The 26,044-nt window shown below is 47.2% G+C and overlaps 1 protein-coding gene and 1 long non-coding RNA gene across 2 annotated transcripts in view; one reads left to right on the top strand and one right to left on the bottom strand.

The window, feature by feature from the left end:
• Positions 1–19,443, bottom strand: part of PODXL2 (podocalyxin like 2) — a 36,501-nt gene extending 17,058 nt beyond the window's left edge. The window contains exons 1-2 of the mRNA XM_053599647.1: positions 19,330–19,443; positions 9,785–10,063 (exon numbers count right to left, since the gene is read on the bottom strand). Coding sequence (XP_053455622.1) covers positions 9,785–10,063; positions 19,330–19,399 — 349 coding nt within the window. The 5' untranslated portion in view covers positions 19,400–19,443. The remainder of the gene's footprint in view (positions 1–9,784; positions 10,064–19,329) is intronic.
• A 139-nt stretch (positions 19,444–19,582) lies between these two features.
• Positions 19,583–25,021, top strand: LOC128591876 (uncharacterized). Its single transcript, XR_008381687.1, has 3 exons — positions 19,583–19,716; positions 21,111–21,222; positions 24,789–25,021. It is a non-coding gene; the product is annotated as an uncharacterized LOC128591876 (long non-coding RNA).
• The last annotated feature ends 1,023 nt before the right edge of the window (positions 25,022–26,044 follow it).

Raw genomic sequence — 26,044 nt, 5'->3', positions numbered from 1 at the left:
GCAGGCATCTGGAGGTGAAAAAGACCTATTTACCAAGAGAGGAAGGAAACAAAGATGTGAGTCTGAGCAGGGAAAAGAGCAAGGAAGAGAGAGGGGAGGAAAGAGAAGGGAGAGGTAGAAGTAGGAGGAGGGAGGGGAGGGCACACATCGACAGGCCCCCCACCTCCAGCTCTCCACCCCTCACTTAGTGATCCACTGCAAAGCCTGAGGACCCAGCGCCAGCCCTGCCACGTGGATGCTGTGACTCCAGAGAGAGAGAGAATCCAACCCTTTCAGTGCTTGCCTCCAGGTCGCTCCATCTACTTCAGGGATTTGGAGCGAAGCACCTCCATAATTGGTATCCAACCCCCCAAAGCCTGTCTGAGGCATTGCCACAGAGGCTCACATCTGGACACAGGTGTGAACAGGCAGAGCTGCCTGGAAGGCACGTGAAACAAAAGGGTGACTCTGTGGAAGTCTGTTCCTATCTTTGTGGAAGAACTGGGGCACTGAAGGATGTGCAAAGTCCCTTGGGGCTCAGGCCCTCAAGAGAAGAGCTTGAGCTGGGCCAAGGAATGTCCAAGCATCAAAGGAACTCAGCAGACACCCAGAGCAGTCCCCTCACTATGCGGGGAGCCCCTGAGGGTGGCCCAGGGTCTTGAGCCAACATCCAGCTCCTTGGCTTCTTAGCTGCTCTGCTGAGAACAACACTGTGAAGTTACAGTGCAGATGATTGGAAACTACATACTCCCTTGGGCCCTGGGGAAATCAGGTCTCCAAATCCCACTGGCTGGGTGGAGTCGGGGGTGGGGGTTATAGGTAGACAGAGGCCTAGGGAGATCAAAGGGCCCATATCCCTCCTTTCATGGATGAGGGAACTCAGGAAGGGGAGGATGCTTGCTCTAAGTTGTGATGCCAGACGTGTCATAGTTGTAAAACTCAGTCTTGTGTGGTTAAAGCTAGTGTCTTTTAACACTTCCTGGTCATTCAGTCCCGCACCCAGACTTGGCTTAGGGTGCGAGAGAGGAGCAGGCTGACGAGCAGAATCATCCCCAGTCCACCTACATCTTTGTGGTCACAGCCAATCTCTTCAAGGGGGGCTTGAATCACAAATGTGGTTGATATTTAAGAGACCAAGGCCAAGCCTCAGAGTCCTATAGGAATAGAATTCTGGGTTTCCCCCTTGCTCCAGGAGAATTAGCCTCTACGTTCCCTATGCCCACAGTGATGAGAGGCTAACATAGCAAGGATGTTACAGGGATGAGCTTGCTCTCCCGCCCAGGGGAATCTCCTAAAGGCACACGACTCGTCTCCCGCTCTGAGCATCTACACAGACCAGCTTGGGGCAGGTGCACCTGTGGTTAGGGGCCAGGGTCTTAACACTAGAAGGGTACCAGAGGAGGTTCTCTGCCAGACAGGTACCTGGAAAGTCTAGAAAAGATGGGCTGGCAATTATCTTCAAGAATGTGTCCTGAACACAGAGGCATTTCTGTGTTACTGACTAAACCCCCACCACCAATTTTCTTAAACCTATCTGAGATGGTTCTTTACACTTAAGGCCACATCTGTTTCACCTGGTAGGTGAGAAGCACCTGCCAAGCATCTCCTTTAGGTGAAAAAACCCTACACATTCTCTTAGTTGTCCCGATTTAGCCTTCTTTTCCTGGCCTAAAAGACTACAAATATTCCTTATTTTGAACCTTCCTTTTTTCTTTTCTTTTTTTTCAAGACAGACTCTCAATCTGTAACCCAGGCTAGAGCGTCCCTGCGTTAGCCTAGTTCACAGCAACCTCAAACTCCTAGGCCCAAGAGATCTCCTTGCCTCAGTCTCCCGAGTAGCTGTGACGAAAAGTGCCCAACCCAGCACCTGGCTAGTTTTCAATTTTTAGTAGAGATTGGGTCTCACTCTTGCTCAGGCTGGTCTCAAACTTCTGAGCTGAAGCGATCCCCCTACCTTGGCCTCCCAGAGTGCTGGGATTACAGGCGGGAGCCACTGCACCCGGCTGTGATTCTCAACCTCCTTATTGTTACTTTTCTTGTTGTGAAAACTCTGGGTTCACCACAGTGTTAAGATTGGCTGCCAAGTCCACAGAATAGGAACATGTGCATATTTGCTGAATGAAATGTTAAAAACTGAACAAGATTTGCTAACTTGAGGCTAATGGAAAATGTAAAGTAGAATTTCCGGGCTCAGGTAACAGCATTTGAGGTTATCACAGCATCTACGCTGCACACCCAGCTCTGGCTCCGATGCAGCTCGAGCCATCAGGTGAAGCTCCCAGGCACGATGACAACTTGGTGCTCCAGACCCTTTCTTTCAATCTCTCTGTGGTGCTGGCTTTTAAACATACCATGCTGCATTGTTCCTCCTGTATTTCATCTCAGTCTTGCAAAGGCCTGTTTCCCCAATTTATCGAGGTTACCCTGGTCTTCCAGGGTAGCCATAATCCCATGGATGGCCTTCAGCATCAGTTAAATATTAATGAACTGATTTCTCTGTTCAAAACACTGAATTAAAACAGGCGTCAGGGCTAAAGCCTTGGAAAGACCACTTTAAATGTCCCTTTGGGTTAATGTCAAATCACTGAAAATTGTCTCCTAAGTGCAACTCTCAACCCAGTCATCCCTCCAAGTGTTAACACAAAAACACTCAAAATTCAAAATAAGTATGTATGAAACAGAGGTGCAAAGAAAACTTTCAATATAATTAAAAACTTTTAATGTCAATTTCAATAGTAATCCAAGAAACCAATCAAGAATAAAACAATCCTGGGTGGCGCCTGTGGCTCAAGGAGTAGGGCGCCGGTCCCATATGCCAGAGGTGGCGGGTTCAAACCCAGCCCTGGCCAAAAATAAAAAAAAATAAAAAAAGAATAAAACAATCCTATCAAAAAGTGGGCAAAAGATATGAACAGATTTTTTTTCAAAAGAAGATACACAAATGGCCAACAGATAGGTTCAACATCACTAATCATCAGGTTAGTGCAATGCAAATCAAAAGAACAATATCAGAATGGCCATAATTAAAAGGTAAAAAAACAGTAGATGCTGTGCAGAGGGAGTGCTCAGACACTATTGGTAGGAATGTAAATTAGTATAATCTCCATGAAGAACAGTATTGAGATTCCTCAAAGAACTAAAAGGAGACCTGCCATTCAATTAAGCAGTTCCACTACTTATCTATCCAAAAGAAATCATTATTCCAAAAAGATACCTGTGCCCAAATGTTTACTGCAGCACAATTCACAATTGCAGATATAGAATCAGCCTAAGTGCCCGTCAGCTAAGGAGTAAAGAAAACGTTGTTATACAGACACACACACACACACACACACAAACCGTGAAATACTACTCAGCCGTCAAAAGGAATAAAATAATGTCTTTTGCAGCAACTTGGTGCAACTGGTGCTGTTAATGCTGGACACTGGAAACTAACGCGAGGGGAGGGTGGGTGGAGTCAGGGATCAAAACCACCCACCAGGTATAATGTACACTATCTGTGCAGGGAATACACTAAAACCCGTGATTTCATCACCAGACAATCTATCTAAAACTTTCAAATAAATAATTTAAAAGAAAAATAAAAATCATTTTTGGCTACTTGCAAAAAAAGAATCATAAATTAAACTACAAAAAGCTAAAAATTCTGGACTACCAACTTAACAAGCATATATATATATATATACTTTAATAATTTAATATCAGTATTGGATGGGTACAGGAAACAGGCCCTCAACCCAGTCCCAATAGGAGAGGAAATCAGGCAACATTTCTGGATTCAGCAATATGAATGAAAAAGCTTTAAAAAAAAAATTCTGAACCTGCAAGTTCACTTCTAGAATGGTACCCTAAAAAAACAAATAAGGATGCTCACAATGATGAGTGGGTTTTTTTTGTTTTTTTTTTAAGATAGAGTCTCACTTGGTCACACTGGATAGAGTGCACGGCATCCTTATAACACACAGCAACCTCAAACTCTTGGGCTCAAGTCATCCTCTGAACTCAGCCTCAGCAGTAGCTGGAACTACAGCCACCTGCCACAATGCCTGGCTAGTTCTTCTATTTTTAGTAGAGATGGGGTCTCACTCTTGCTCAAGTTGGTCTTGAACTCCTGAGCTAGAGCAATCCACCCACCTCAGCCTGCCAGAGTGCCAGGATTACAGGTGTGAGCCACCATGCCTGGCCAATGATGTGGTTTTAAGCATTCCCACCCCAGCACAGTTCATATAACAAAAGACTAGAGAGATCTGACTTTCATGCTTCAGAGGACTGACCAAAGGAGGGACTGTCCACCCATGTGCTGGGACACTATGGCAGCCTTAAACTGAGGTTGAGGGGTGTGTCTGCTGCCTTGGAAAGATGTTAAGTGATACTGCAAGATGTCTACACTATAATGTCCACCACTGTCTGTTTTTGGTAAAAGTATATTTTATATATTACCCATAAGAGAAAATCCAAAAAGATACAGTCATTGACTCTGTATGATCAGATTATGGAGAATTTTTATTTTCTTCTTTTATTTGCAGTTTTAAATTTTTATATAGTGATGTTTATTGCTAGCATAAAACAAAAATCACAGGGTTTTTTTGCACCTAGGTGAGAGTGTCCTCCTGTTCTGCCCCCCGGCTCTGTGGGGGCAATCGTTGCAAAGTAGCTACAATCGCAAGGATTTGCTGCGCAGGAACTATTCCCAGGTCCCAGGAGACAACTGCTTTGATGATCTGTTTTCTCCAAAATTGATCACAGCCGATGATAATTAAAGTGGCCTAATGAATAATTTCATAGTTGGAAGGAGAGTCAGATCATCAAGTAGAAATCTCAGATTTGAGATTCAGCTCTGCCACTTATTAACTGTGCAATTTAGTGCCACTTTTAAATGTAAGCAGTTTCCTTAGCTATATAACAGCGATACCAGTCATGCTCGCTTTTATAGGTTACATCAGGCTGCTGTGAAGTCTAAAATGCATCCGTGTGAAAATGATGGGTAAAGTATAAGCACTTGGAGAATGTTCCTTACTCGAGTGCCGTGCTGTCCCCTCACTCCCTCTCTATGTTGATGGCACTTCAGGTCACCTCTGAGGGACATTCCTCCTCTCGTCTTGAACCACAAGTGTGGGACCCTCCTCGCACTCTGGGAGCCTCTCCACATAGCCCTGAGCAGTCAGAAAGGTCCATCCCCCTGGCCTCAGGACTGGTCCAGCCGTGGGTTGGGTTCCACTCTGACACTTCCCGGAATACCAAGAATGCAGGCTCCTTCTGCTGGGGTTGCTAAGTGAAAAGCTTATAAAACGAGTTACCAGGCTACTCTAAGCCACTGCCCAAGAGCAGCCTAAGGAAGCCACCAACAAGGGTGGCTTGATGTGGCAAAGCAAGATGCAGCAAGGCGGCTCTGGCCACAGAGGCGGCACACCTGTGGCTGGAGCAGGAAACCTATCCCTGGACTCTTCCATTCTTGAGCCAATAAAGACCCCCTTTTGAGGCCAGCACGGTGGCTCATGCCTATCCTAGCATTCTGGGAGGCCGAGGAGAATGGATTGCCTAAGATCACAGGTTCAAGACCAGTCTGAGCAAGTGCAAGACCTCATCTCTAAAAATAGCCAGGAGTTGTGGCAGATGCCTGTAGTCCCAGCTACTCGGGAGGCTGAGACAAGAGGATCACTGGAGCCCAAGAGCTTGAGGTTGCTGTGAGCTGTGACACCATGGTACTCTACCAAGGGGGACAAAGTGAGACTCCGTCTCAAAACAAAAAAAAAGACCCCCTTTTTTTCTCACAGGTCTCTGAGCCTGTTTGAGTTGGGTCTCTAGAACTTGCCAATCCCAAAGAACTATCTCTTTTCTTGCAGATTTCTTGTTCAGTAGGAAAATTAAAACTGCGTGCAAAGAAAATTTTCTTAAGGAGCTCAGAAAATGAAAAGAGTGAATGGTAACAGGAGGGAGGGATGAGCAGGTAGCTTGAGAGACTATTCTTAATCGTTAACAATTTTGAATGAATTAATTGATCAGACTTTAACTTCTTTTGATGCTAGCTGGTGAAGTAACCATTCACGTTCCATTTCTTTTCCCCTAGTTTGTTGAGGCTACTCTTTTCACGTGAAATATCATAGAATCACACTATTTTAAAGCTGTAAAAGACTTCAGTTTGTTGTTCTTAGGGACTCATTTCATAGATTAAGAAACTGAAGACAAGATCAGAAAAGTAACCCAGGTAAGGTCATACCACTAATCATTGGCCAAAAGAAACTCCATCAGCTGATTTTCCCACCTGGATCTTCACTACAGAGGGAGAAGGAAGATACCAGCTCCATTTCTTTGAGGCCCAACAAACTCTAAATTGGATGGATAACAAAGTCCTAGTGACAATAAAATGGACTGGTTGTCCTTCTCACATGCACACCAAACAAACAGCCTCCCTTGGCCAGGTGCAGAGGCATCACTGCTCAGGGGACGCTGACCCCACCAGACTCAGCTCTGCTGCACACAAGCTGTGTGACCTTGGGCAAAGCTCCTAACCTCCTCTGGCCACACTCTCACCAGTTGTTAAGCAAAGAGAATAATGCTGCCTTGCTGACCTCTTGAGTGGCTGTAAAGTTCAAATGAACTAATCCCAGAGAAAATTCTATGAAATAGTGGTGTTACGAACTGTACGAAGTATAAGGCATTAGTGCTGGTCCCCACCAAAATCACTGTGCTGAGAGGTGAAAGAGCAGAGGCTTTGGAGTCTGACAGCTTGGGTTTGAATCTTGATTCTTCCACTCACTAGCTGGGCTGTAGCCAAGCCCCATCAGCCTCAGTTTGCTCATGGTTAAGTGGTATACTCAAGACATTTTTTTCAGTGACGATTCAATGAGAACTGTAACCCTTGACATAGTGCCTGGCATGTACACGTATGTACCACATTTAATACGTGGGTAGACATCACAATTATTATTTCTTTTTTTTTTTTGGAGACAGAGCCTCACTATGTTGCCCTTGGTAGAGTTCCGTGGCATCACAGCTTACAGCAATCTCAAACTCTTGGCCTTAAGCAATTCTCTTGCCTCAGCCTTCTGAGTAGCTGGGACTACAGGCACCCGCCACAATGCCTGGCTATTTTTTTGTTGCAGTTGTCATTGTTGTTTAGCTGGCCCAGACAGGGCTCAAACCCACCAGCCTGGGTATATGTGGCTGGCACCCTAACCACTGAACTATGGGCGCCTCCGACATCATAATTATTAAAAGGGTGCTTGATCTGAGGCTGGCCCATCTGCAGCACGGTTTTTAGCAGTCACTGCTACTGTGGCATGGAGTTAGTGATGTCCCTGGGAGCCATGCTAGGATGGTACTGGGCACAGCTGCCCTGGACTCTGCAGGATTCCTCACCCAGGCAGGCCCTCTGCCCTGGGGAGCAGCCTCCAGGAGGCCATCTACCTCCTTCAGGAGCCTCCACTTCTCGGTGCAGGGGCAGAAGAGGAGAACAGTGGGGAGCGGTACACCACTGTCCCTGAGCTGCCTCCCTCCAGCAGTCAGCCTACTCACTGTCAGTCTGCCACCTAACCACTTTCTTGTCTCCGTACCACAAGATGCTGCAAGAAAACAGAAGCAGGAACGATTAGCCTAACTCCAGGGCCACTGCCAGTACCTTGAGGCAGCCCCTCCGGATGGGCGAATTAGATAAAGGCGCTCCTCTTACTCAGCCCATGGCCAGGTGGGTGGGGCACAGGCTGGACATCAGCCCCAGCTCCCCCGCTCAGCAAGGAGGCCTGGACAGGGCAGCAGCAGCATAATCAGCTACAGTGGTCCTGCTCACTGGGCATAACTGGACAAGGGCTTTCCAGTGAGGTCTTAGAGGAGGAGTACATGGCCACTAGGCCATCAGGAGGGAGAAGAGCCTTCCAAGCAGAGGGGATGACAGGAATAAGGACAATTGTAGGCCTGGGGAATCATACGTTTAGCCACCTCCAAGCTGGGAGATGGCAGCACTGGGACTTTGGCACCTGTCTGACTCCAAAGCCCGTTCTCCTAAGTACACTATGCTTCAAATCAAAAACAAGAACCATAAATGGTCATTATTTATATATTTTTCTACATTCTATATATAATGAATATATATATATATATATATAAACTGACTAGTAATCAAGGACCATTATAAGTTTTCCTATCAAGCTGACAAACATTTCTAAATGACAAAATTCAGTGTTGGGAAGGGTTCCCCAAACTGGCATTCATCCCATTGCTGGTGGGTATGAAGACCAGAGCAATCTTGCTGAAGGTAATTTGGAGTATTTCACAGGAGCCTCTGGAAAGACTCCTGCCTGTGATGGGACAGGCCCCAGGTGCCCTGCAGATAGCTCTCTGCTCTCTTCCCCTGGGGTGGGCCCTGACCGGCTTCTCCACAGGAGCCAGGCGGGAGAACGCCAGGGGAGGGAGGCGGCCTCTGCTGTCTGGCTGTCCCCTGGTCCCTCTAGGCCTGAGGTGTTGAGGTCTGGCAGCTGTCAGCCTGGATTCCTTGGTGGGTCCCCTACATCCACTCACTCCTTTGTAAATCGCTGCTTCACACCGCACCCTCCTCTGCTTCTGGGTGGGAGGCTAATACATCTTTTGACCTATGGGTGTTATTCTAGAAATTTATCCTAAGGAAACAACCAGGAAGGAGCAAAAAATGTATAAGGATACATGTATTTGTAGCAGCATTAAAACCGGAAGCAACTTAAGTATTCAACCACAGGGAACCATGAACCACAAAACAAAATACTACCTGGTCATTAAAAATCAGGTTATAAAAGGATATTTAATGATGTGGAAATACACTTATGAAATATTTTGAAACAAAATGTCCCCTCAGATTCCAATTTTGCACACGAAAGTGACTTTAAGGATGTACCCCAAACCACTAATTTGTGTGAAATTATCTTTCAGTTGTCAAATTATGGATGGTTTTTGTTTTCTTCCTTATATTGTTTTGTCTTTTTCAGATTTTCTACAATGTTCATGTGTTCTTTTTATAATTAAAGAAAACAAATCCACTAAATAATATATACAGGGTGGCTATAAAGTTTGTGTGCAATTTAAAATAGTGCACACATGAACTTTACAGCCATCCTGTATTTTGGAAAGAAAAGTTACGGTTAAATTCAACACCCTAACCCTATGTGCACACACCAAATCTTCAGTCCAGCATTTTAAAACAGGCCTCTGTAAACCAAGAGCATTTGCATGGCTGCTGTGGCTAAAAGCACTGCAAGCACCTGTCACAACTACACCAGCATCAGCCCTGCTCGCTCTGGGGCCTGAATGTTCATCAGGCCTGCTCTGTGAGCCCAGACCCAGGGCTGACCCGTGACTGTGGGAAGGGCCACCAGAATGCCTTGATGGGCGTCAGAACCAAGCGGAACACAGATCAGCTGATCTTGCAGGACCCTTTCATGGAGATGGAACAGAGCAGCTGGGGGGAGAAAACAAAACCCCAAGACCTTGGAAAGACCTGGGTTTGAATACTGACTGAACATCTGAGCAGCTGTATGACTTCAGGCAAGCTTTTAACCCAACCTTGCTTTTCTCATGTCTAAAATGAAGATAATATTATTTCTCCCTCAGATAATAAACATTCTATCAAACTAAATGAGCACAGAGTAAGGACCTGCTTAGTAGTGGTTAATAAGAAAAAGAAAACATCCTCCTGAGACAGTAAGATACTCAGGAGTCCCAGACACTCGGCTTTGATATAAAGGGGTAGGGAGAGAAGAGGTGATGTAGCAGGGATATGGGCATCGGACTGCTACACACTCAGCTGGCCATCCACACGCTCTCTAGTAAAAAGAGCTACCTGCAGTGGGTCCCAGGTCCAGACTTGAGTCGTTCAGCTCCTCCTCCTCCTCCCAGAAGTACTGTGGTGGCTGCAGAATCCGGGACTCTTCACTCTCTTCACTGGGAAAGCCTGAGCCAGGGGCTCCCAGGCCAGCTCCCAGGCCCATGGCCTCGCTAGGCTCCTCTGAGTCCAGCGGCTCCAGGCCAGTGGGCAGCAGGAGGTCCAGCAGGGAGGTGGAGGTGAGGCCCTCTGGGCCAGGCTCGTCAGACCCTGCTGCACATGCACCCAGGGACACTCCTGTGCAGACATAAAAGCCGGACAGTCACAGGAGGCAGGAGAGGACAAAGACGTGTGCTGGATTAGAACATGTCTCCAACAACAAAGACCCCAGAGGTGTCCCAGTGGACACTCTGGAATACCCAGACGCTGTTTTCATTTCAAAAGGCCAAATTGCTTAGCCTTCTGTGTGGCCTGGCAGGCAAGAGCGAGGATCACAGACGCAGATCCACTGTGCACTTGCCCACTGAGATGGCACCTGCGGAATGCCCACTGCTGCAACTGTGCCAGGGGCTGGGGTACAAAGACAATCCAGGACAGGTTCCTGCTTCTAAGGGTCTAACTTCATGAGCTGACGGCGCTCCCCAGGCTTCTATCTGAGGATGCAAGTTCTCCAACACTACATTAAGAAGGTGATTTTTGTATCAGCCATATAGTATCCTGAATATAGTCTTTAAGAAAACCACAAGAGGTCACCCCGTCCAGTATTGGTAATCTGACATATTTGTTTAGAATCTGGACTCCTCTCTCCTAATTTATCAAAACAAATAAATGATGAGAAAACAATAAATTAAAGGGGACTCCTCTTTCACTCTCATTCCTTAAGAATAGGTACTTAACCCTATTTGCCAGTTTTACAACTTAATTACACAAAAACTTGCTATATGTCTTCTGGAAAGTTGCTTAAGACCTCTGGGTCTGATAGGAGGGAGGCTGGTTAGAGGACCTCCAAATTATGCTCCAAGGCTAACATTCGCTGCCCTAGGGAAGAGGGACTTTCAAGGCCTACGTGCTGCTCTAGGTGTACTGTGACTTGGCCTGATTGTAAAGCATGTACATTTTTAATAATGTTTATAATAAAAATAAGAGCTAATGTTATTGGTGTCACATGCTAAACACTTTGCAGGCAGTACCTTTAACCCTACAACCATCTCATGAAGTAGCGGCCCATGCCAGTATGTGCTCACACACCGCTGGTGCTGAAGGAAGGAGAGCTTTTGGAACTGTCCTGATGGCAAGGCGGGGAATATCTGGGTGGGAGGGAGTCTCTACCAAGAGCACCATCCCTAGACACAGAGTAAAAAGTTTCCAGGAGAGGATAAACAGGCCCCAAGTCAGAGTGAGGGATACGGCAGGAGAGAGAACCCAGGGCCTGAAATCGGGTCTACACTGGCCTCTGCAGCTGAGCACCCTGCGTAAATTGCTACTCCACCGCCAGCCTTTGTTTCCTTATCTGTCCAAGGGCAGTAACTCCTAAGTGCCCCCAGAGTGAAGAACATCCAAGGAAGCCATCTCCAGGTGCTGTGTATAAACTGCTCTACAAACCAAAATAACCAGTGTTATTTTCCTATACAAAGAGCAGGGACCAGGGAAGTTCGTGGCCTGGAAAAGGAGATAATATTAATATCTTCTCCTTTTCAAAGTACCTTTCAATGTACCTTCAAATACATTAATATAAAAGGTGGATAATATTTAAAATAAAAGGTTGAGATGATTTAAAGAGGCAATGGTATTTTCAAATACAGTAACATAAAAGGTTGAAATGTATAATAGAGCAGACACTAGGGCCAGATGGTCACGTGGGAAGGAGAGCATCAGAGCCCCAGTGTCTGCCACAGCCAGTCCTGTCTGCGGGAACCTCTCCCTCCAAGATTCTGTGAATCCCCATCTCTTGATAAGGTAATTCATGGGTCCAACTCTGAGTTTTAGAAAGTCCAGTCATAACTAAAGGGAGGACATGGAGTGCCCTGGGGAAGGTGGGACCCAAAGACCCTGCCACCCCACAATGGCTGTGCTGCCAATACTGCTTGAGCTCCTGGCTGGGAGGGACTGCTCACAGGGGAAAGCTCCTGCTAAGTCTGAACCAAGAAATCGTCACATCCATCTAGAATGTCTCCTGGACACCATGTCCAAGGTCTGGATTCTGCTTATAGGCAGGCCCTGTGTCCAGGAAGCTGAGGCCATGCTCCCAGAGCCTGTGTCTAAATCACTGACTTAAATTCATTGTTTTTGTGGTCTGTTAGAGCCAACGGCATTTAGAAGCCAGAGAAAGCCAAGGCAATCGATTTGGGGTCTTCTTCTTTCTAAGTTTCCTTTTGTTCCTGGGAGACGATAAATTGATGATGAATTCTATGTAGATTAGACCTTCCCATGACCTCTTCTACTCAAATCCTCTTTCCTACCATAAGGGAACCCTAAGCTACTTGTTAGGTTTTTCTTTATATCCATCCCCTAAGAGATGGATGGTAAAGAGACAGGGTAGCATGCCCTACCACAAAAACCCTCCTTCTCGAGGTTCTTACCCACGACACTGTGATAGATGGATTGTCCACTGATGGTCCCAATTAAAACCCGTAAGAATATACATCTTTACAATGAGACTTCGTATCTCCGCCCATTTGAGATGAAGGAATCCTTGAATTTGAGCTACCTTTGTGAGTTACTATGCCAAAACAATGTAGGAGAAGTGATGATATGCCATTCCCAGGCTAGGCCTCAAGAGGCCTTGCATGCTCCTATTCTCAGGGGGCATCTGCCCAAGCTAGCCTGCCCTATAATGAAAGCTCACGTACAGGAAAGCCACATCAGCTCTGTTCCCCAGGTGAAGTCCCAATGTGATAGTGCCAGATAAGACCAGCAAAGGTGACCAACAGCTGACAACAAATTTGAAGAAGTTGGCTGGGTACCCGTAGCACAGTGGTTACAGCACCAGACACATACACCAAGGCTGGAGGGTTCTAACCCAGCCCGGGCCTGCTAAACAACAATGACAACTGCAACAAAAAAATAGCTGGGCGTTGTGGAGGGCGCCTGTAGTCCCAGCTACTTGGGAGGGTGAGGCAAGAGAATCCCTTAAGCCCAAGGATTTGAGGTTGCTATGAACTGTGACACCATGGCACTCTACCCAGGGTGACATAGTGAGATTCTGTCTCCAAAAAAAAAGTCCAGCCAAGACCAGAACCACCAAGTGATACAGCCTAAACTGCCAACCCACAGAACCATGAGCTACATACATGGTTACAGTTGTAAGCCAATGCTTTTCAAACTTGAGCCAGCATGGAATTACCAGGAAGGCTAATGAAAACAAAGACTGTTAAGTCTACACCAGAGTTCTGAATACAGATCGTGTATGATGAGTCCAAGAATTTGCACTTCTAGCAAGTTCCTAGGTGATGCTTCTAGTCCAAGGATTATATATTGAGAATCTCTGTTTTAAACCACTAAATTTTGGGCTGATTTGTTACACAGAATTAGCCAACTGATAAAATTAGAAAAATTATAAATCGTCTTCTCTTTTCAGATCTGGTAGTGTTTGGTTAAATTTTATTCATTTATTCAATCAAAAAGCCTTTATTAAATGCTTCTTTTGGTCCAGGCATGATGCAAGGCCACGATGATACTGAAATAAAAAGACTATGGCCCCTGCCTTCAAAAGGGTCAGTTTCTAGTAGAAAGACCAGCAAGCAAACAAATCATTATAGGATAGCGTAATAGTTACTGTATAACTCTGCTTGGGTCATGGAGTTAGCGATGGGGCAGGGAGATAGATCTAAAAGACAGTATACTAACAGAATTTCTTTTTTAGAGATGAGGATCTCACTATGTTGTCCAGGCAGGTCTTAAACTCCTACGCTCAAGTGATCCTTTCACCTCAGCCTTCCAAAGTGCTGGGATTATAGGCATAAGCCACTGTGCCCAGCTCCTAACCATTTCTTACAGCACTGTACTGTCTGTGCTCAGAATACTGTAAAGGAGAAGAAAGCAGGCTTGATGCTGGGGAAGCGGCAAAGCTCAGACAGAACTGAGGAATGTCTGGTTTTTCGTTCTCTAAGGTGGACAATGATGGTACTCAAGGGAGCATACCACCTACAGGCCCCCCACTTTACAATAAAGCCCAACAGCAGAAATAACTGCAGAAACAGAGGCCCGTAGGCTGACAGGAGGCCTTCAGATGTGTTACAGTCCTCACAGCATTTCAGAGCTGGAGGAAGAGCAGGGCTCTTTCAGCATCTCCTGTATTTCTCCCTGAATCCATCGCCCCTCCACAATGACCTCTAAAGCAGTGCTTCTCAGACTGAAATGAGCTTCTGGATCCCAAGGCTTCTGATTCGTAGGCATGAGTGATGCTCATGGTCCACGGACCACACTTTGAGTAAAGAAACTCAGAGAAGTCTTTCTAACATGCAATCTGCACTCTATCCTGGTCAAGTGCAACTCTGTCTCAAAAAAAAAAAAAAAAAAATCCCATCTGGTTCTATCCTTCCCATCACAGAGGATACCAGCCAGATTAATGAATGGCAGAATGCTCTTCATTAACCAACAGCTCTCTGCAGTCCCCCATGACTCCCTACCCATACTCTATGCTTCAGACAAAAAGAACAGCCTCCAGCCTCTCTTTTGCCCCCAAGTCTTTGCATACTGTCCTTCAGATATGAGGCCAATTAGAATTGAACTTTGGTTTCAGGTAGTCTTATGCTATTCCTTCTGCTTGAACATCCATTTCTCCCCGTCACCCCTGTCCCAACCACCCACCCACCTAATTTTTCCTCCTGCCTCCAGCCTCAGCTTCTGAGCAGCTTTCCCTAGCCACTACTGGCCTGGGTGAGGTGTCACTCCTCTCTCTCATCACAGCCTTCTGAACAAATTACTGTCACCATACTTTTCTCACCAGATTGTAACAGACCCCCACACAACCTCCTTCAAAAATAGCGAGTCCCTTGTGCCAATTCAACCTTATAATTCCAAAGTGCCTAGCATAGTTTCTGATAAATGTTTTAACAAATAAATAATAACTAGGTCCAATCTACTCACTTTACAGATGAAATAACTGAGGCCTCGTGGGATGAAGGCCCAACAGCTAGTTAAGAGCTGTAATTAGCCATCACCCCCAAAAGAAGGTCTCGTGGGGACCCCATGAAGGAAGAATGGAAAGTGATTAATTTGCTGGGTTAGGTACTCCTTCTATCCAAGATATCTTAAATATTTCGTGGGATTTAAAGGTCAAGGAGAGAAGCCACAGCGGAAGACTAGAGGACACCCCTTTCCTTCTAATGCACTGCTCACGGTCCCACAGCCAATCCAAACCAGATTCAGAGTGAAGAAATTTATCTTCTTGTGAAAGACCAAGTCAGTAAGGTGGCTCCCAATATTTTCACCACCACCAAGAATCCCCTTTGTTGGCTGGGCACGGTGCCTCATGCCTGTAATCCTGGTACTCTGGGAAGCCCAGGCAAGTAGTTTGCCTGAGCTCAGGAGTTTGAGACCAGCCTGAGCAAAATAAGATCCCATCTCTACTAAAAATAGAAAAACTTGCCGGGCATTGTGGCAGGCACCTGTAGTCGCAGCTACCCTGGAGGCTGAGACAAGAGGATCGCTCAAGCCCAAGAGTTTGAGGTTTCTGTGAGCTATGATGCCATGGCACTCTACCCAGGGCAACAGAGTGATAATTAAAAAAATAATAATAATCCCCTTTATTTATATTTTCATGTGAACCTTATATTTGGAAATACTTCATCTGTACTTAACTTAGTAGCTATTTTCTAATTTTACAAGTGAATCAAAATCATAGAATACTGTCCATCAGATATGAGGCCAATTAATTGAACTTTGGTTTCAGGTAGTCTTATTGGAGGCAAAATTTGTATGAGACTGTCCGTTACACAGAAAAACACAGTCATTCCTGAGCTCGTATTATGTGCCAAACAGCATGCCAAGCCCTCCTTGGAGATGCAAAGGTGAACAAGAGACAGCCTCCACTCTCAGGAAAACTACTGTCTTGTGGAAAATGGAATCTAGGTTCTACACAAGATCCCAGGCCTAATAATTTGCAGAGAAAGTATTCCCACAGTTGAGAAATGTAGTTAGCAAGAAACCAAAATATGAGAAACTAATCTAGAAAACCTACTTATACATTCTAGGAAGAAAAAAGTCAACCTGTGAGAGACATTTGTAATAATTAAATATCTTTATTTTCTGCTGGGTGCCTGTAGCTCAGTGAGTAGGGTGCCATCACATACGCCGAACCTGGCGGGTTTGAGCCTGTCCCAGGCCTGCTAAACAACACTGGCAAATGCAACCAAAAAATAGCCAGGTGTTGTGGCGGGAGCCTGTAGTCCCAGCTACTCAGGAGGCTGAGACAAGAAAGTGGCTTAAGCCCAAGAGTTAGAGGTTGTGTGAGCCGTGTGACACCACGGCACTCTACCCAGGATGACAAAGTGAGACTCTGTCTCAAAAAACATAAAATAAAATAAAATAAATAACTGTCAGTCACTGAGAGAGCCCTGAGATGGGGATCTCCATGCGTGTGCTCCGGCCTCCGGCAGGTGTGCTGACAAAGATGTGACTTCAGCCTTGTTAGGAAAGGGCAAACTGACTCTCCTTAAGAATCTATAAAACCACTGAAGGATCAGATGTGTGTTTGTTCCTCCAAATCTCAGAGCTTCCGCTCTCAGAGCTGAACTGGCACAAGGAAAGAGAATCTGCTGCCATCCAGGCCTTCATCAGTTCCCAGGACTGCTTGGAATTCAAGAAAACTAGGTAAGCCTGACCAGAGGAATCCTGTTTCCTACTCCCCCCATCGGGGAGGGGAACAGAATAAAATGCCTTTTCGTGAGTTAAGCTCTTTGGGAGGAGGACGGTGGTCTGATATGCCTGCTGGGCCTATTCTCAGCCATTGCCATGACTGAGGTGAGCTCCTCCATTCTCTGGACCCTTCCCTCCTGAAAGCCGGGGAAGTAGAGTCTTCCTTTCACATCTCTCTCTCCTTTGCCCTCTCTGTCCCCCTTTCCTGTTAAGTCTGGTAGGAATTCTGAAAACACTGCTGAAAAAGAATCTAGTATTGTTCTGGTATTTCAGTCCATCTGCAGCAAACAGCAAACTTTTCTTGAATTTACTTTTCCCTGTGGTGACTGTTTTATCTTTATACAGACCTTGATATTTTCAAAAGCCTTGGCAATAGGTAATTATCTAGGTACTTACAAGATGTTACTTCTTTTCCATCTTGTCTAAGATGACATGAAAATAGTAGCTAAGACCTAACTATTCTGTGTATAATTTGTTTTGTACCCAATCATTAATCTGCCACTTGACTTAAAATGTCAGGAGAATGCCCTTTGTGTGACTGATTTCCTTTTTTAATCTAGCACCTATAATTTTCTGTTACTTCATCATGCCCAACAGAGGAGAGAGGGAAAGGCTGAATATGAAAAAGATGAGAGGTCAGCCTCAAAGAATTGAAAATCTGACCCAAACAAATTCAGAAAAGAGGCAAATGAAGCAGGCTGACATCTGGGGGTGGGGGGAGGTGTGTGGAAAAAACCCAAGGTCCCAGTAATCCCAGTAAAGGCCGTTCATCTCACATCTCCAACTTCAGGGGCAACCCGCTTCCAACACCAACCTCCCTTCCTGACTTCCACTATCAGCCGTGCCCCACCTGCTCCCAATGCTTGGAAGTCCACATCTCCCCGAGCCCTTGGCGACACCAACATGGGAGGGGCCCAGCAGCATCTGCCCCGCAGCATTCGCACCCCTGAGTGTCAGCTGCAGCAACAATCGCCTAGCACTACGACCCTCCCTATGTGTCTGACAAACAATGCCAAAGGGTCCTTGTACAGTTTCCACACAGAGGTGTCTAAGAAAGAGACACACCACTAAACATGACATACACCCACACCCTTCAATCACGGGGGTGAAAATGTGTGTCATGAAGAGAGGGGAGGAGGGAGGGAGGCTATGACATTAATCCACAGCTGGTCACATAAGGACAGGGGCAGCTAGCGCTGGGCCTGGGTCCTGATGGACACTGCCAGCCCGTTCTGGTTTGTGACTGTCACATAACAAAACTGTTGAGCATCACCTTCTTCCAAAGAGGGTAAGGTATACAAAGATATGGTAAATGTCTGAGCCAAATGATAATGGAAATTTTTTCCATGTACACCACTTGAGGCCTTTTTCCATCCACAGGCTGATGGTGAAAAAATGCATCCCCCTCAACCAAGCCTTGTGAGCAGAAGCAGGGGAGTGTGAGGGGTGAGCCCATCTCATTGCCCCATTAAGCAGACTGCCCTTCCCCTAACAGAGATGCTTCCCATGTTTCTGGTTCATGCACAGACATCTGCACAGATGCGCCTGTGTCTTCATGGGTTAACTGCATGGGAACTGCTGGGTAGCCAAGATCCCATGCACCCTCCCACATATGTGTAAACACCTATGAATGTGCCATCGCACTGTGTCCCTGAGCAGTGAAGGTGCTCACAGCTGCCTGATGACACATACATGCTCATCCCAGCCCTCCCCACCTGCACCAGTTGCACCCTGGCACACACAACACCCTTGCCCTCTGCCCCACCAGCCATGTGGAGGAGCTGCTAGGCCATGACCTTATTTGACCCACCTCTGCAGACAGCCCTTCCCCCTCCCCCATTTCTGTAGTGGTGGCTGCCTCCTGGGCTGTCACACCTCTTGTGCCCACCCCCTACATACACTCTCCTGAACCCCATGTCTGCCACTCAGAAGCAGTTCGGGAGGGTCTGGCTCTCTCTCTCACACACATCCATCCCATGCCTGCCCCACACCCCGCCATCATGCACCCACACACCACGACGCTGTGTAACTGCTCAATGGAAGCCACACACCAGCTTCTCTCACATCCCTGCGTGTCAGCTGCGTGGGAGCCGCCACCAGCCGCATCACTGTCAGACCTTCCCCTCGCTAGTACGCCTGTTTCTTGTCAGCTGCTAACGGAGTTGCCCAGCACAGTGGGGACACACACTGACAACGTCACACACATGGAAACATCCCTCTCCCGGCCACCGCATCTGTACCCCGAGCTCTGCAGTAGGCCCCCCGGGACCTTTACAACGCTGTCCCTCCATCCTGGTGTGGCTGTCACACACACGCTCCCCCTCCTCCCCGAACACGGGCGCGCGCGCACACCCCTCCGCCCGGCGCGGCAGCAGACGCGCGCACCTGTCACCTTGCGCCGCGCTGCAGCTGGGACCCACCCCTGGTGTCTGTCCCAGATTCACGCACACGCCCCTGGCGCCGACAGAAAAGCCGCGTCTCAGGGTCGCCTCACCCTCGAGGCGCTCCCCGTCACCCCCCGGGTCCCCTCCGCGCGCGTGCCGGGTGGCTCCGCGCTCGGCCTTGACCCGCGCGCCCTCGCGCCGCGCCCCCCGCGCCCGGCCCCTTTGTTGGCGGCCCGAGGAGCTGTCCAGCGCGCCGCCCGCCGCCGCCGCCCGCCCCCGCCCCGCCCGGCCGCCCGGCCGCCCCGCGCGGCGCGCACTCACCCCCGGCCAGCAGCAACAGCAGAGGCAGCAGCAGCGGCGGCAGCCGGGAGGCCCGCAGCAGCCGGCCCATGGTGCAGCCGTCGCCGCCCGCAGCCGCAGCGGCGCGGCGCCCGGGCCCGCGTCAGGGGCCTGGCAGGCGGTGGCGGCGGCGCGCTCGCCCCATTGGTCTGCGCGGCCGTCACTCACGCCCGGCCCCGCCCAGCCGCGTGCCGCGGGCGCGCCCCCGTGGAGACGAAGCGGGCACGCGGGCGACCGCCCCTCCGCCGCGCCCCCGACACGCACGCGGCCCCGGCCGGCGGTGGGCACCGCGGGGTCCTGGACGGTTTCCCCAGGTGAAGAAAATGCATCCCCCTCAACCAAGCCTGAGCACAAGCGGGAGTGCGAGGGGTGAGCGCGGCCATTTCCTGGGGGGGGTCACTTGGTCACCCACCCGCTGGTTAGCAGAGTGGCCAGCTGCCCCAAGTGAGACCGAGGGGACAGGGACCCCTGGGCGCCGTGCAGATGACCACTGGGCGCCCACCAGGAGGGCCGAGCGGAGGCTGCGGGCGGCGGGGGCGCCTCGGTGGCCAGTGGGGGGACGGCCAGGCCGGCCAAGGCCCCAGAGGCCAAGCGGGAGCACAGAACCGGGCCCTGAGCCAGCCAGGCTGCGTGGTTCAGACCTTCAGTAAATCTCTGGGCCCCGGTTGCCTCGATTATTAGCTGGGGACGGTAGATTGATTATTAGGACCGTGTTAAAAGCTCTGGTGTGTTCCTTTTTGGCAACTAAAGTTCATTTGCGTGCCAGGCATTATGGTGGTAAACAAAACAAGCATGTCCCCTGTCCTCCCAGTTGAGTCTAGCGGAGAAGACAGACTATAAAAAGAAGGGAAATCAACACACAGATGGCTCTGCAAGTGCCATTGTAGTCAGCCTGTTAAGCAGTAAGAGGGGCAATGAGACGGCCTAGCCCAGAAGCTTTACACTTCCCTTCCCTGGAGAAACCCGTTCCACGTGGCACCTGGAAGGATGGGTGGGTATTAGGTGGAGAGTGGGTTTGAGAGAACATTCCAGGCAGAGAAAGGCCAGCCCCGTCATAATTCCTGAGACAAAAGCTCAGCCTTCTGAGGAACAGGAAAAAAAGCCCCAAGGACCCTTTTAGAATTACCCCCACTAAGATATACAGTAACCATAATTTTGTGGAATTTTACTTTATGCATATTACAGTAGGAAAACACTTCTTTAAAATACCAAGTTGTATTGAATATGCTTTTTCAAACTATATGCTCACCCCCCACTATATAAGGGCACTCACTAGACATTTCACAGGACTCTTCAGACCAAATACGCAGGAGAATTAGGAGTTGGGCTTGAGGGGCAAAGGGCAGAAAGGCAGTCCAGAAAAAGGAAAGAATGGTAGCAAAATGCAGCACGATTCATGGTGAAGAGGGGCCAGAGACAAAGACAGACAAACCTCAATGTATTTGTGGTTATTCTTTAAAAAAGTAGTAAGCCCTCAAATTATAAATGAGGAATCTAAACACTAGGAAGACGTGTCTAAGAAAACAAGGAAACATAGTCGTATAAAATTAGAATTTGTAGGTAAAGCCATTTTTATTTCATTCTCAGATTTACATCACTTCATTTAGCCTGCAGTCCATTAAACTCCAGAGCCCATTTTATTTCATGGATATGAGGGGTACTGTAAAGGTAGGCTAGGACCTGGTGGTTAAGGATTTCAGATGTCATGGAGAGAAGTTTGGACTTTATCCTGTAAGAAATTCTTTCTCTTTCCCTTTTGTTAGATGTCTTGCTCTCCAGGCTGGAGTTCAGTGGCACAACCAGCTCACTGCAGCCTTGAATTACTGAGCTTACTTGATCCTCCCAACTCAGCCTCCCAAGTAACTGGGACTGCAGGTACACACCACCATGCCTAACTCACTTTTTTCATATTTGTAGATACAAGGTCTTGCTTTTTTGCCCAGGCTAGTCTCAAACTCCTGGGCAAAAAAGTGATGCTCTTGCCTCAGGCTCCTAAGTCCCTTAACTAGAAATTCATTCCTTATATAGGAATCATGGCATGATTAGTTTTATATTTTATACAGATGATTCTGATGGTCAACAGGAAGGAAGTTCTATAGATACAGAAAACAGCAAAATGCCCAGTGAAGAGACTGTTGTGGGATTCCCAGTGCCTAATGATGAAAGCCTCCTAGGACTGCTATAGCAGTGCAGTTAGATTTGAGAAAATGCTCTAGAAACAGAACTAATGGGACTCAGGCAATGATCAAATTAAGCAGTGTTCACTGCGGGGTTTTTTTTGTTTGTTTTTTTTTTTTTTGGTGCTCTTGTCTACAAGTACAAATTAGAGGAGGTCTAATGTGTGGCAGTTCACATGCGGAGTTAACCCACCAAGCAATGGAGAAACAGGAGCAGGAGGTAATTGCTATAAAGTGTAAAGAAATTTTGAACTTGAAGTGACTATAAATGTCCAGAACAAGGGAGTTCTGCTCTTCTGCAGTGCCAAAACTTCACCAACATTTTATTTTTAGACTAACGAATTTTAGGGGGGACCAAGTAACTGAGGGAAATCCAGGGAGACATCATGAAGACAGCTGATAAAGCAGAGAGCATCGGGCTTGGAACAGAGAAAACTGGGGCTTCTCCAGAACTGCCGCTTTTCTCCTTCCTTCCTCCTCTTACAGACAACTCTATCTCCATATGCAAAAGAATGAAGTTGGATCCATATCTCACACCATATAAAAAAAATTACCTCCAAATAGATCAAAGACCTAAATGCAGGAGGTAAAACTGCAACAATTAGAAGCAAATACAGGGGTGTATCTCCATGACCTTGATTAGGCAGAGGTTCCTGAGATGACACCGAGGCACAAGCAACAACAACAGAGTATGTACATTAGAGAGCAAGAAGATTAAAGCTTTTGTGCTTAAAAGGACACCGTCAAGAAAGTGCAGGCCAGGTATGGTGGCTCACTCCTGGTATCCTAGCATTCTGGGAGGCCCAGGCAGGTGGAACGCCTGAGCTCAAGAGTTAGAGACCAGCCTAAGCCAGAGCAAGAGCAAGACCCAGTCCCTACTACAAAGAGAAAAATTAGCCGGGTGTGCTGGCAGGCGGCTGTAGTCCCAGCTGCTTGGGAGGATGAGGCAGGAGAATCGCTTAAGCCCAGGAGCGTAAGGTTGCTGTGAGCTACGCTGACGCCATGGCATTTTACTCAAGGGAAGAGGGAGACTGTATCAAGAAAAAAAAAAAATAGTGCAGACAACTCACAGAATGAAATCATTTCATCTGTCTGAGAAGGAACTTGTATCTGGAATTCAGAGGGTGCCAAAAAATGTATGCAAATTTTAGGAAAGGAAAAAACTGTATTTTATTATACTCAAGTCACGTTTGACTTCTGCAATTACCAGAGATGCTGGATGTAACTTGTATTGATCTTTTGTTATCAATATATATTGAGTATTACAATTCCAATACAGGTTTTTCCTTTCTTAAAATGTGTATGTATTTTTTGGCACCCTCTATATAGGTAGTATAAAGAACTCTTACAAGTCAATAATGAAAGACAACCGGCTCAGCACTCATAGCTCAGTGAGTAGGGTGCCGGCCACATACACCAGGGCTGGCGGGTTCGAGCCCGGCCCAGACCTGCTAAACAATGACAACTGCAACCAAAATATAGTCGACTGCAAAAAAAAAAAAAAAAAGGCGGCGCCTGTGGCTCAAAGGAGTAGGGCACCAGCCCCATATGCTGGAGGTGGTGGGTTCAAACCCAGCCCTGGCCAAAAATTGCAAAAAAAAAAAAAAACCCAAACGAAATATAGTCAGGTGTTGTGGCGGGTGCCTGTAGTCCCAGCTATTAGGGAGGCTGAGGCAAGAGAATCACTTAAGCCCAAGTTTGAGGTTGCTATGAGTTGTGACACCACGGCACTCTACCAAGGGTGACATAGTGAGACTGTCTCAAAAAAAAAAGACAACCCAATTTTAACAATGGGCAAAAATCTGAATAGAGGCTTCTCCAAAGAAGACATACAAATGGCCAATAAATGCATACAGAGATGCTCAACCTCATTAGCCATCAGAGAAATGCAAATCAAACTACAATGAGAAACCACTTCATACCCCGCTCAAGTGGATGGCTAGAATCAGGAGGTGGTGACATGTTATATAGGAAGCAGAGAAGTCAGAGCCCTCACGCACTGCTCATGGGGATGTAAAATTGTGCAGCTGCTTGTCAGTCTGGTAATTCCTCAAAAGATTAAATAGAGTTAATATGACCTAATGATTTTACTCCTAATACATACATACCCAGGAGAATAGAAAACATACAGCCACTCAACATTACAGGAATGTTCATAGCAGCATTGTTCATAATAATCAAAAGGTGGCAACAACCCAAATGCTCATCATTTGATGAATGGATAAATAAAATGTAGCGTACCCATACAATGGAATATTACTCAGCTGTAACAGGAAAGAGAGCACAATTACTACAACATGAATGAGCCTTGAAAACATCATCCTGTGTGAAAGACACTCACCACAAAAGACCCCTTGTTATATGCTTCCATTTATGTGAAATATCAGAACAGGTAAAGCTCTAAGAGACAGAAAGTAATCAGTGGTTGCCAGGGGCTGGTGGGGAAGGAAGGAGTCGCTGCTAGTGGATATGGGTTTTTATGGGAGGATGATGAAAATGTTTTAAAATTGATTGTGACGATAGTTGCACAGTTCCATGAATATGCTGAACCATTAAATTGTACGTTTAAAATTATATGGTATGTAGGCCAGGTGCAGGAGCTCATGCCTGTAATCCCAGCACTCTGGGAGGCGGAGGCGAGTGGATCCCATGAGTTTAGGAGTTCAAGACCAACCAAGCAACACCAAGACCCATCTCCACTAAAAAAGAAAAACAAGAAAAAGAAAAATTAGCTGGGCATTGTGGCAGGCACCTATAGTCCCAGCTACTCAAGAAGCTGAGGCATGAGGATTGCTTGAGCCCAAGAGTTTGAAGTTGCTATGAGCTAGGATGATGCCATGGCACTCTACCCAGGGTGACAGAGCAAGACTCTATCCCAAAAATAAAAATTAAAATTAAAAATTAAAAAAATTATATGGTATGTTAATTATATATCAATAAACCTGTTATTAAAAACAATGTACAAGCACACATTTTATATTACCTTTTACATACATATATATACATGTACATAAACTGTATGTACTATCAGTATTTTTAAATTTTTATATATTTGGTATCACATCCTTTGGCATCTTGTTTTTTCACTCATAGTAATACTAATCCATTAATACACTTTATTGCATAAATGAAAACATCTTAATTTTCCTTGGTCCAACATACATGTACCTGCCTTGGTGTCACAGTCCCATCACAGCCAAACTTCTCATAAGGTTTTTTCTTCTGATGTTTTTGATTTGAGATGGGTCTCACTATGTTCCCCAGACTTGACTTGACCTCCTGAGCAGCTGGGTCCACAGGTGCACACCGCCGGGTCCAGCTTCTCCTACTTCCCACCTTGGCCTGCTGAGCAGCTGGGTCTACAGGTGCATGCCGCTGGGTCCAGCTTCTCCTACTTCCCACCTTGACTTCCTGAGCAGCTGGGTCTACAGGTGCACACCACCAGGTCCAGCTTCTCCTACTTCCCACCTTGACTTCCTGAGCAGCTGGGTCCACAGGTGCACACTGCCAGGTCCAGCTTCTCCTCCTTCCCACCTTGGCCTGCTGAGCAGCTGGGTCTACAGGTGCACACTGCCAGGTCCAGCTTCTCCTCCTTCCCACCTTGACTTCCTGAGCAGCTGGGTCCACAGGTGCACTGCCAGGTCCAGCTTCTCCTCCTTCCCACCTTGGCCTGCTGAGCAGCTGGGTCTACAGGTGCACACCACCAGGTCCAGCTTCTCCTACTTCCCACCTTGACTTCCTGAGCAGCTGGGTCCACAGGTGCACACTGCCAGGTCCAGCTTCTCCTCCTTCCCACCTTGGCCTGCTGAGCAGCTGGGTCTACAGGTGCACACCACCAGGTCCAGCTTCTCCTACTTCCCACCTTGACTTCCTGAGCAGCTGGGTCCACAGGTGCACGCCGCCGGGTCCAGCTTCTCCTACTTCCCACCTTGACTTCCTGAGCAGCTGGGTCTACAGGTGCACACTGCCAGGTCCAGCTTCTCCTCCTTCCCACCTTGACTTCCTGAGCAGCTGGGTCCACAGGTGCACTGCCAGGTCCAGCTTCTCCTCCTTCCCACCTTGGCCTGCTGAGCAGCTGGGTCTACAGGTGCACACCGCCGGGTCCAGCTTCTCCTACAGGATGTAGGTTCTACTGCCTCACCTCCCACTTTCTTCATCTGCATTCCAGCCTGGCTTCCCCCCTCACCACATTGAAAGCTCTGATCCACATTACCACATAGTGTATTTCAAAGATGCACGTTTAAAAAAATTTTTCCAACATCTGACTGGGCTGTCCTATGGTTGATAGCGTCTAATCATTGTAAATGTTAATTTTCTTCCCTCAGTAGCATGTGTAAAAATGGTTGATTCTTATAATGGCTGGGTGGCATCTTATTGTCAAGGAGGCATTGTACAAAGGACAAGTTTGTCATTTTCCCCCATCTTTTAGTGACATTGGCCAACTGACTTCAACCTTCTTGTAATCTTTCTTCTCCTGGCTCCCGTAAACACCCTTCTCCCCTGGTTTTCCTCCTACTTTT

Source organism: Nycticebus coucang, chromosome 8 (assembly GCF_027406575.1).
Source record: "Nycticebus coucang isolate mNycCou1 chromosome 8, mNycCou1.pri, whole genome shotgun sequence".
Lineage (NCBI taxonomy): Eukaryota > Metazoa > Chordata > Mammalia > Primates > Lorisidae > Nycticebus > Nycticebus coucang.
Note: the sequence above shows the minus strand (reverse complement) of the source record. Positions and strands in the feature narration are given on the sequence as shown.